Source organism: Helianthus annuus, chromosome 4 (genome assembly GCF_002127325.2).
Source record: "Helianthus annuus cultivar XRQ/B chromosome 4, HanXRQr2.0-SUNRISE, whole genome shotgun sequence".
Lineage (NCBI taxonomy): Eukaryota > Viridiplantae > Streptophyta > Magnoliopsida > Asterales > Asteraceae > Helianthus > Helianthus annuus.
The window spans coordinates 109,276,763-109,289,504 of NC_035436.2; the positions used below are offsets into that span (position 1 = coordinate 109,276,763).

At 39.4% G+C, this 12,742-nt stretch overlaps 1 protein-coding gene across 1 annotated transcript in view; it reads left to right on the forward strand.

The window, feature by feature from the left end:
- The first annotated feature begins 979 nt into the window (after positions 1-979).
- The window catches only part of LOC110933291, a 47,213-nt gene continuing 35,450 nt past the window's right edge, over positions 980-12,742 (forward strand). The window contains exons 1-2 of the mRNA XM_022176521.1: positions 980-1,045; positions 1,968-2,024. Of these exons, the coding sequence (XP_022032213.1) occupies positions 980-1,045; positions 1,968-2,024 (123 nt within the window). The remainder of the gene's footprint in view (positions 1,046-1,967; positions 2,025-12,742) is intronic.

A 12,742-nucleotide genomic window follows, 5' to 3' on the forward strand; every position in this document is an offset into this window, starting at 1 on the left:
TATTATTTGAGTCTTAGGGTTTGAGTCGTAGAGTTTGTGTCGAGTCATTATTTTTGTAAATATTTCTTTTATTAGTTAGTTTTTTTTTTATTTCCTTTCTCTACTTTGCTTGTAAATATTTTTTTATTAGTTAGTTTTTTTTCTTTGCTTTCTCTACTTTGTGCTGTTTTTGCTACTTTCTTCATGGAAGGTTATTATAGCGAGTACCCTCCCTATGTTTGGGCGTTCGTGGAAATTATGTCAAGTCTTCACTTAGTTGACGGCAACAACACATGACCAAGGAGATCTGAGGTTTCCAAAAATGTTTTCCATTCTTGAGCGAATGTTCGAGACACTAGGTCAAATGTTGAGGGAAAACATGAATCAACACGTGGATCCAATTTGTCATGGATGCGGTGGACTGCACGAGTATGAAGATTGTCCGGTCGCTTTTCGATGGGTAATGCCTTCTGTTGCAAAGGGTATACACTGGGCCGAAATTGATGATTGGGATTTAAATCGATGCATGAATAAAGAATTGGTAGATGCCACCGAGCTTACCGATATGAAGACACCATTGGAGGATGCTGAGGGTACTAGTGAAGATGATGAAGTAGATATAGAAGAAGGAGAAGTTGAGGAAGAAGAGTTTAAAGAGGAGCTTACTAGTGATCTAGAGTTATCAGATGTAGAATTGGAGACGACAACGGACGATTCAGTCCCACCTCCGTTTCAACTGGATGTGAAACCTAATTGGTATTCCACGCCATGGTATTACTGTCTTGAAACCATTTATGACGACTTTTGGATTGATGATGATGAGGGGGAAGACGTGGATGAGCCACTGGACAAGATGGAGGATAAGTAGAAGGAACATGTACCATCTTGGGATGAGGAGTTTGGTGATGAGTTGGTAGGTTTGCCAACTCTTGAATATGAAGAATTTGACCCGGTTAGTGATCTCGCCTATCTAAAGACATTACTTGTAGGGACGCCGACCATGGAGATCAAATATACACCGAACATAGAAGAAGAAGAAGAAGAAGTGGCTACGAAGTTTAATAGTGTAACACCCCAAATTCTCGTATGACCTAAAAGTATAACGTGCAGTGATGTTTAATAAGTTAAAATGGAAAATATATAGAATCATGTCAAAAAATAAAAGTTAGTAAAAGAAAGATGATTAAGTTAGAAGGTAAATTACTAAAGTGATCAGGGATTAAATGATGAGGGCTAGATGTGTAAATATTGTTATAAAACATGATAAAAAAAAAAAAGAAACCAGACTCTCGATCGTGAGAAGCCAAGGGGGGACTCCTTCCCTCTCAAAACCCTAAATCACTAAAATTCCATCAATTGAAAGCCAAATTATTGAAGAATCGAATGCATGAGCTAAGAATTCTGATTGTCTAAGTATTCTTGATCTCAAGTAAGTGAAATTTCTAGATTTGATGATGTTTGATTATGTGGGTTTAGTGTAATTCGTGAATGTAAATGCAAAATTTAGTATGATTACTGGTTGCTATGAATGTCTAGACATCAATAGATGCTAAATTTCGAATATGAGCATGATTACAGCAAAACCCACTTGTATGTCAAGTAATGGTTAGCAATTGTGAAGTTCTACATGTTAAATTGATTGTTGTTGATGAAATTGTTATGAATAATTGATTAGGAACCATATGTTTATGGTCAAAATATTAAATTACGGATTATGGTAATGATTATTATTATGAAAGATTTTGATTAACCATTGATGAGATAGGATGGACATGTTATAACTACTTGTACATCATGCCTTGTAGATAGTATGCACACCATGTGTTTGATGAAATGTCTAAATGAATTTAGATATGATTTTGTATGAAAATTCGCTAAATTGCTGAGATGTAATCATGGTGGGAATGTATGTGAATTATAAATATCATATTGGATAATAAGGAATGTGAAAGTAATGGAAGCTAAGTGAATAAAGTTATGATTTCCAGGAAATAAGAAGGAAGAAGGAGCAAGTCACTCCAAAGCACAAGGAGCTCAGGATCACGGTAAGTTCATATGAACTTAATTCTCCTTTTATGTTGTTCTACGGATGAAAGTTTATTTATTAATCCTAAATGTTGAGTTGTGTGTTGTTATTGGTTCAAATGTCGATATGTTATATGTTAGAAAGCGGATAAGCGACACAATAGTGTCAGATGTATAATGATCACTCAAGTGAGATGAAGTTTTATGGAAAGTAAGATTATGAGATGATTAAGTAACGACTTGTTGTAAACGGGTTAAATGATATGTTTGTTAGAAAAATAGGTGAAAATAGCATTTTTCACAAATATAGGAAAATGATTTTTTCCTATTTTGGACTAGAAATAAATATAATAAAATGAGCGGGTTTTATGTATTTATTTGTGGGTTTATGTTCTATGTTGCAAGAGCTTGGCAACGAACTAAACCACGTCCAAAACGGAGCTAAGATGAATGAGACATCGATGCTCAAAGTTGGGTGTTTGAAACATTGAATGCTGAAACAAAAGGGAAAGCAACACCTTGTCCCACATCGGAGGAGAGATGGAACTTAAATGGGTATTTAAGGTGGAACTCTCCATCCTTATTGTTTCATGGAAGCACACACTAGTGTCCTCGCGAAGGGTGCGGAGCACCCTAACTCGCGCCCGCACCCGCACCCGCACCCACGCGCGGGGGCGATGAGGCGAAATGTGGCGCACTTTGCACTTTACGCTTCGCACTTCGCATCGCCGCGAGCCGCTTGAGAGCCGCCTTTGTATTTTTGACCACGTGTACGTGGTTGATCACAGGGGCTGCAAGGACCAAGTAGCGTGCGGGTTCGAACCGCGTGACAGGCAGTCCGCGCGCGAAACAAGTGGCACGACGCGCGGTTACGCATGGTGTATGGGTCCTGTTGTGCGTGCATGGCGCACTAGAGTGAGCCAAAATGGCGCGACTGTGTGGCGTGCTCGTAGAGGCTCATAGGTGACGTGGCGCATGCGCGCATGGCAGTGAGCCAGTTGGACGCACCACGCATGAGCGTGCAGACCTGCGCGCGCAAGGACGCGCGCGCACCAGTGTCTATTGCGCGCGCGCGCAGAAGCTTCCAGCATTCAATAGAAATGCAGTTACACTTTAGCAACGAAACTACCAAGTCAAACGGTTATGACTGAGAATTAAATGACGTGTTAAATTGCATTGAAGACGTTTAATGCAATTTAAACCTCTCATTTAATTCGGTTTTGGCTGTTTCATATCGGGAGCTGTATAAATACAGCTCCATACTGTGCTGCAGAGGACACCAACGAATACCAGCTACACAACAGCTATTCAACTTTCTCTCTAGAGTTTGCTGATCTTTTCATGCTGCTCTTCAAGGTAACCTTCAGGTTATAGGCGAACTCCGGCAGTACCGCTGCTTCGGCTGTTGTACCCTGGGAAACAAAACGAGTACTCTTGGGAGACTCGGAATTTGTTTTAAGGTAAGCGTGTGGACATGTGCCTCAGCCATTCTTCTTCTACCCCATTCTTGTATTTTGTTTCATTTCAGTTGTAATCGTATTGTAATTTTTCTTTCTTCATTTTTGTATTGTAATCAGTAAATTAAATTTTTTTATTTTATTTAAATTACGCGAACAGTTCCTACAATCGTAAAACAAATTTTTAAAACCGTTCGAGTAATAAAAACCATTCCGTTTGTGATTCAAACCAGTTTTGTTTTCACTCAGTTTGTGTTTTAAAAACAGATTTTTTTTGTTTTCATCTTCAAAGGAGCGACTTTGGTTGAAAACCATTCTGGTTACATTCTTATTGTCCTAAAAATTGATAATAAACTTTCTGATTTAGTCTTCAAAGTTGGACTTAGAAGCCAATCAGTAAGTTCTAATTATTAAAAATTTTCTGTTTTGGTCTTCAAAGTTGGACTTAGAAGCCTAAACAGTAAATTTGTGGTAAAATTAAAATTTAATAGTTTACTTCTGGTTTTTACGTAAATCAGAATTTTTGACTAAACTTTAAAATTTTAATTTTTTCAGCATATCGAACGAAAATGTCAACATTAACAACACGAGTGTTGTGACGGGAACCCCTTTGAACGCCACCACTGTGGGAGCGTCCACAGTGGCTAATCACGCTGAACGACCCGATAAGTTCTCGGGTCTACACTTCAACGGTGGCAGCAGAAGATGTTCTTCTACCTGACCACCATGAACCTTGCGATGTTCTTAACGGAAACCGCTCCCCAACCTGTGGAAGGGGAGACCGACACACAAAGACAGTGTGCGGTAGATGCGTGGAAGCATTCGGATTTCATATGTCGTGGCTATGTGTTAAACGACCTGTCGGATGCGTTGTATAATGTGTACTAGAACGTCAAGACTTCCAAAGACCTTTGGGATGCCTTGGACAAGATATACAAAACGGAGGATGCTGGCACAAAGAAATTTGTGGTAGCCCGTTTCTTGGATTTCAAAATGGTTGATCCTAAAACAGTTATGAATCAAGTCCAAGAATTCCAAATTATACTTCACGACATCTTTGCGGAAGGTACGACACTTAGCGAGGCATTCCAAGTGGCAGCGATGATTGAAAAGTTACCTCCTAGTTGGGTTGATTTTCAGAATTATCTTAAACACAAACGAAAGGAGACGACTATAGAGGACCTTATTGTTCGTCTTCGGATTGATGAGGATAATAGAATTGCCCAAAAAGGCAGCCTTGCGCAGACTAGTGCTAGCGCAAATTTGGTTGAGCATGGGCAATCCTCTAAGGGAGCGAAGGTCAAGGGGAAAGCAAAGGCTAGCAAACTTGGACCGAAGAAAGGGGTTGTGAAAAAGAAACCTTAGACGTTCCAAGGGACTTGTTACAACTGTGACGAGCCAGGGCATCGGGCTAACCAATGCAAGAAACCAAAGCATGAGCGTGCGCACATGGTGGATGAAGACGGAATGCCTTTGGTGGCAATGATTTCCGACAAAAGCGCAATGATGGATGAGGTCAATACTGTTACCAACACTCCAAAAGGATGGTGGGTTGATACGGGCGCGACCCGTCACGTTTGCGCAGAAAAAAGTCTCTTTACCACCTTCAAGGCGCTTTCTGGAGAAGAGAAGCTGTATATAGGAAATGCAGCCACCGCTGACATCATGGGTGAAGGAACGGTGATCTTGAATTGGACTTCGGGGAAGGAGCTCACTCTAAGCAACGTGTTGTATGTCCCGGACTTGCGCAAGAATCTAGTCTCAGGTTGGTTGCTTAACAAGTTTGGACTTCGTTTAGTATTTGAAAGTGACAACTTTGTTCTTACTAAACGCGGAATGTATGTGGGTAAGGGCTACGCCCAAAACGGCATGTTCAAATTAAATGTAATGGCTGTCAAGAACATGAATAAAATTGCTACTACTTCTACTTATATGCTTGAGTTTTCTGATTCGAATAAATGGCATGGTAGATTAGGTCATGTTAATTTTAATTCAATACGCCGTTTAATCAATTTAAATTGTATACCAACATTCCATATTGATTCACACTATAAATGTGAAACTTACGTAGAATCCAAACTTACAATATCATCATCGAAATCGGTTGAACGAATAACCGAACCCCTTGATTTAATTCATACCGATATTTGTGATTTAAAAGTGGTACCCACAAGAGGGGGAAATAAGTACTTCATCACGTTTATTGAAAATAGTACTAAATATTGCTATGTATATTTACTAAAGAGTAAAGATGAAGCAATAAGTAAATTTATCTTGTATAAAAATGAAGTTGAGAATCAACTTCAAAAGAAGTTAAAAGCTTTGCGAAGCGACCGAGGAGGTGAATATGTTGCACCTTTTGCCGATTTATGCGCAAAAAGTGGTATTGTACATGAGTGTACACCTCCTTATTCTCCACAATCAAATGGCGTGGCGGAACGAAAGAACCGTATATTGAAACAAATGATGAACGCCATGTTGATAAGTTCTGGGGTGAGCCACGAAATGTGGGGGGAAGCCATTCTCTCGGCTAATTATCTTTTGAACAAGATACCACTAAAAAGGAGAGACGAAACTCCATATGAGTTATGGAAAAGGAAGAAACCTTCATACAAATACTTGATAGTGTGGGGGTGCCTAGCAAAGGTGATTGTACCACCTCCTAAGGCTCTTAGGATAGGACCCAAAACTGTTGATTGCATATTTATTGGGTATGCGCATCAAAGTAGTGCACATCGCTTTCTTGTACATGAGTCCAAGAATCCTGATGTACACGTAAACACTATCATGGAGGTGAATCCTAACGTTGTGTCTTACTTTGAAAATGTGTTTCCTTTGAGAAGACAAACACATGCAACGTCATCAACACCTAATTTTGAAGTAGGTGAAAGTTCATCTACACCAGTTGATGAGGTAGTTCATGATAGGACACATGAACGACTTGAGGTTGAAGAAAGTGATCGTAGGCGAAGCAAAAGGCCAAGGGTTGAAAAATCCTTCGGTCCAGACTTCGTTAGCTATATGGTTGAGGGCGAGCCCAATACATATCGCGAAGCGGTTTCCTCTTCAGAAGGACCTCAATGGAAAGAAGCAATTAGGAATGAAATTGATTCTATATTGCAAAATCATACTTGGAAGTTAGTAGATCTTCCACCTAGTTGCAAACCACTTGGATATCGTTGGATATTCAAAAGGAAGATGAAAACGGATGGAGGTATTGATAAATACAAGGCTAGGTTGGTGATTAAAGGATTTAGACAAAAGGAAGGTCTAGATTACTTTGATACCTGCTCGCCTGTGACGCGCATAACCTCGATTAGATTGGTTCTTGCTATAGCGGCTTTAAGAAATTTGGAAGTTCACCAAATGGACGTTAAAACCGCTTTTCTAAATGGCGATTTAGAAGAAGAGATTTACATGGAGCAACCTGAAGGTTTCTTCGCCCCAGGTCAAGAGGGTAAAGTATGTAAACTCGTCAAGTCTTTATATGGCTTGAAGCAAGCACCAAAACAATGGCACCAAAAGTTTGACCATGTCATGATTGACAATGGTTTCAAAATAAATGAGTGCGACAAATGTGTTTATTTTAAAGACACAAATGAAGGTTATGTGATCTTATGCCTTTACGTAGACGATATGCTTATCATTGGGAGTAATGATAAAATTAGGGGTGTGCATCGGTCGGTTTGGGTCGGTTTTTACTATTAACCATAACCATAACCATAACCGCTAATACGGTTATGGAGTTTTGGTAACCATAACCAAACTTCGGTTATGGTTAATCGGTTATGAAGTCGGTTATGGTTCGGTTTTGGTTAATTTCGGTTAAGTAACGAAGCAAGGTTTAAAATAAATAGGGTTGTGCACGATTTGAACTTAGCTTGAGCCTATTTTATAAGATAACGAAGACTGAACTTTTTGGTTAAACTACCGATTTAGAGTTCTTTTTAATAAGGTAATTCTCAAACAAAAACAATTATGGTCATAACACCTTAGTTCTTTATCAAAATAAATGACATCTACATCAAGATCATTTTGTTACTAACATACTTTTATCTTAGTAAAAACCCTCTATATGGTTTTGTAAAACACAAATCTATTATATAAAGTTAACATTACAACTTCGGTTCGGTTTCGGTTATATTCGGTTAACCAAAGCTTAATAACCATAACCATAACCGATTGAGCGGTTATACAAAGTTTCATAACCATAACCATTGGTTATATTGGTTATCGGTTATTAGTGGTTTGGTTATGTCGGTTATGGTTCGGTTATCGGTTATGGTGGTTAATTTGCTCACCCCTAGATAAAATTATCAAAGCTACTAAAAGCATGCTGAAAGCGAGATTTGACATGAAAGACATGGGTTTAGCTGATGTGATTCTTGGAGTAAAGATCATAAGAACCCAAGACGGTCTTGTGTTAAGTCAATCTCACTATGTGGATAAAATTCTTGAAAAATTCAACTCGGGAGACACAAGTGTAGCTCAAACTCCAGTTGATACCTCACAACATCTCAAGAAAAATAAAGGAGATGGAGTGGCCCAGTTAGAGTATTCAAGAATTATTGGCAGTCTAATGTATCTAATGACATGTACTAGACCCGACTTGGCTTACGCGGTGAGTAGGCTAAGTAGATACACCAGCAATCCATGCACGAATCATTGGAAAGCTATCACGAGGGTGCTTAGATACATAAGATACACAAGAGATTATGGACTGCATCATACCCGACAACCAGCAGTGATCGAAGGATATGTGACACCTGTGTCACCGCGACCATCAAACAAATACCAAGCCAATGAAATATTGTATTTCATACTTGGGATCTTGTATGAATATGTGTATCTTTTGCACATATCAATTCTTGTTCAATTTCAAACTCTACATCGCATTCTGGAGAATTATACGCAAACCGGTGCGTAAACGTACTCAGTTTAATGTGACAAATACTCCGGAACATCAACATATACTTAACATACCTTAAATAACCTTTACATAACTTAGAAATAGGCTTTGACATAACTTACATTCTGAATACATCCGGACATCCAAAAATTTATGTAAGCATCCTTATATTATGCTTTAGTGTTTGGCATGAGAAAAATCCATTCGTCGCGCATTTTGGATCGTCTTTCGTGCTTATGCGCATTCCGTCGTAATTAAGCGAACATCGCGATCGTACGACCAAACGAACCGACATCCGGAATATTTTTGAGCATACTTCAAGTCCCCTACACTTTAACTTCATCTTAGTGCCTTTAAATGAGGTTAACGGGGCTTAAACGTGCCAAAAATGGGCCAAATTGCATGTTTCTGAAGTGCAGGGACTAAAACTGAAAATTCTGAACTGTGACCCTCAGGCGGGGCGCGTAAGGATTGCCCAAATCGTTACGCAGGGTGCGTGGGACTATCAGACCAGATTCAATGCTTGCATTCAATGCAGTTGGCCTTTCGTTCGATCAAGGGGCAATGCCCTTTCACCCAATCAAGAGCCAAGGGCCAAGTTCTGACTTACCACAATATTTTGACAAGTGTACGCACAAGATCGTGGCACGATATTCGATAAATGATCCTAACGGTTATGCTTTTCCTATAAATACCCCCCCCTTGTTGCCAAAAACCCACACAATCTGATCAAGAGCTCTAAGTTGGAACCTTTGTTTCATACCTGAGCCATTTTGATCTAGATTAGCATTCGGGGACCCTCCGTAAGTATTCTTTCGCTCTTTTATTACCTTTTCGAGTCCGAAAGTCAACGTTTTGTTGACTTTCTGCATTGACCAGCCTATGGTCAACACGAAGTTCATGGAACTTCATAACGTGAGCGTGATCACGATGGTTATAGTCCGAAGTGACTATACCTACTGATCACCACGTTATCTAGGCTCAGTGACGAGTCGTAGTTTCGGCCAAAATGTGCATTCTTGCATATTTTGTAACCAAACTACTCGTGAGCATCAAAGCCGTTTGTTTTGATGCCAAACCTGTTTTCTAAACTTAGTTAAGCATGTTCTAACATGCTTAGCTCGTCACTTTTAGTTTAGTGCTTATATAGGGTCGTAAGGTAAGCGATCTAAACCATCGCTTATACTTTCGAACCCGACCCATTTGGTCGATCATTAGGATCCGACCAAACACATTAGGTGACCATAGCTATAACCTTCCGAGGTTATACCTTGTGGTCGCGATGTTAAGCGTTCCGAACGCGTTCTACACGAACGGCGCGTAAGGTAGCATAAGCTTCCTAAACGGGTCGTAATGGGTCGCAAGCACTTAGGTTAGGTTTCATTTTAGTATGTAGGCTTTGTTAGACCATATTACACGAGTCTCCATACTCGTTTGGTTTACGAACCCGCATACTATCCGATCCTTCCGATTTTGGTCCGGTATATTAATGTAGCTACCTATTAGGTGCCGTTTGATATTCCGTGATCTCTAGCATTATCTGGTTATTATACAAGAACTTCAAAGCAATCTCAGGTGAGTACATTGAACCCCTCTTTTACTGTTTTCCAAACTGTTTTGGGGTGAAACACATGTGCCTATCTGTTACTTTCATGCTTTCCTGTTTTCAAATCATATACTTGCTATGTTCGATAGTACATATATAGTACATGATTTCATTGTGTTTATGCTATGTATGCCCATTGTGTGCGTACTTAGTACATCGCTTTACATTTCATGCTATGTATGCCTATTGTGTGCGTACTTAGTACATCGTTTTACATTACATGCTATGTATGCCCATTGTGTGCGTACTTAGTACATCGCTTTACATTTCATGCTATGTATGCCCATTGTGTGCGTACTTAGTACATCGTCTTACATTACATGCTATGTATGCCCATTGTGTGCGTACTTAGTACATTGTTTTACATTACATGCTATGTATGCCCATTGTGTGCGTACTTAGTACATTGTTTTACATTGCATTTCTGTTGCATATGCTCATCCAGCATATGAACACATTATGCTACATTTTGAACCGTTGTGACCATTTGACTATGTGAACCCTCTAAACTCGTTTGATTATATGAACCGTTTGTAACCATTGAACCGTGTGAAACAGTTGTATCCGTTGACATGATTTACATTTGACAATAGACATTTGACTATGCATAAACATTTCTTCCGTTGTTAAACATTTCATCTTGATGGCTTGCTTTGAGTAAGTGATTAAGTAACGAGGCGTGTGTAATATGATACAAGCATGGTGGATACGTCGCTGGTACTTCCTATATATAAGGGTTTGTATGGTATTACATATCGTAGCGTTATTTGAATCATTTCAATTTGAGACATATGACATTTTATACAAATAACACACTTTTCATGAGACATTGTTTTACAAACTCATTTTACATGTTTATCCGTTTAACCATACAGTGTTCGCTTATTTATACATATCATCTGATCTTATCGTTTTTCAAATGATTTACAAGACAAAGCAAATTACAAGGTTCATGACTAAACATTTTCTCAAACATAAGTCATGAATCCCGTTTTCACAAAACCAATGTATCTCACAGGCATTTTTATGCTGACGTACCTACTTTCACATGTGTTTTCAGGAGATGATGCATAGGACTTATCAAGACATACTTAGGTGAACCTGTGCCTTAGTGACTTAAAACAAGACAAGAACTAGTTAAATTATAATTGTACTCCTTGGTTCTGTTTAAAACAATGTAAACATTCATGATTGATTAATAAAACGAAACTTCAATTGCCATGGATTTGAAACAATTGATTCTGTTACAACACTCCCCGACGTTTCCGCCACGTTTTGTATGTTCTACGTGGTCGGGGTGTGACAGGATACACAAGATTCCAAATCAACAAGTGGTTACGTGTTTACACTTAGAGGAGCTGCTATTGCTTGGAAGTCTTCTAAGCAAACGATCATAGCAAGATCCACAATGGAATCTGAATTTATCGCCTTGGATAAGTCAGGCGAGGAGGAGGAATGGCTACGTCAATTCGTGGAATATATTCCAAGATGGCCAAAGCCTTTGCCAGCCATATGTGTACATTGTGATAGCCAATCAACGATTGGTAGAGCTCAAAGCTTGATGTACAATGGCAGATCAAGGCATATGCGACGTGGACATAACACGGTACGACAACTACTCTCAACGGGTGTTATCACAATTGATTATGTGAGATCAAAGGATAACATTGCAGACCCGTTTACAAAAGGCTTAAGCAGAGAGTTAGTAGAAACGTCGTCAAGAGGAATGGGACTAAAGCCCTAGGTAAATGGGAATATGAGGGAAACCTAACTTAGTTGACCGGAGATCCCAAGATCTAAGTTAAATAGGATAACTTAATCATATTACCAAAACGGAGTCACTGTGGGGGAGTACCCTAAACTAAATAAGAGGGAGTTATATATACTTCCTACTCCATTCCAATCAGTGACACTGAAGTGAGGCTAAGCATATTAAGGTTAACGATTTCGGGAAATCAAATAACCATGATGCTTTTAATGATTCAGAGGAATCACCTATGTTAGAGAGAAGTGGGGTCGCTTCAAATGGATTTGTGGGGTGCGCAAATCCTAGAGCTCTCGCAGAACCAGGCTAGTGTTCCGGGACCATAATAGGACACGACAATGAGGAGTTGGCGAAACCAGGGAGAGTATTGTGTGAAGTGTATTGTCGTTTACACAAATGGGGGTATGTTCAAGGACATCGCATGTACACACCGCTAGTAAGCTAAGTACGCTTCACAAAAGATGGTTCAAAGGTGACAACCTCCCTATCTTGCAATACTCAACTGTCGAAGTTTATCGTTGAAAAGTGTAAGGAAAAGATCCATTTCCATACATGTGGGGGATTGTTGGAAATTTGATGAAAATATCATTTTTCATGTGGGGGATTGTTGGAAAACTAGGTGAAAATAATATTTTTCACAAATATAGGAAAATGATTTTTTCCAATTTTGGACTAGAAATAAATATAATAAAATGAGCGGGTTTTATGTATTTATTTGTGGGTTTATGTTCTATGTTGCAAGAGCTTCGCAACGAACTAAACCACGTCCAAAACGGAGCTAAGATGAATGAGATATCGATACTCAAAGTTGGGTGTTTGAAACATTGAATGCTGAAACAAAAGGGAAAGTAGCACCTTGTCCCACATCTGAGGAGAGATGGAACTTAAATAGGTATTTAAGGTGTAACTCTCCATCCCTATTGTTTCATGGAAGCACACACTAGTGTCCTCGCGAAGGGTGCGGAGCACCCTAACTCGCACTCGCTCGAGCTCGCGCGCGC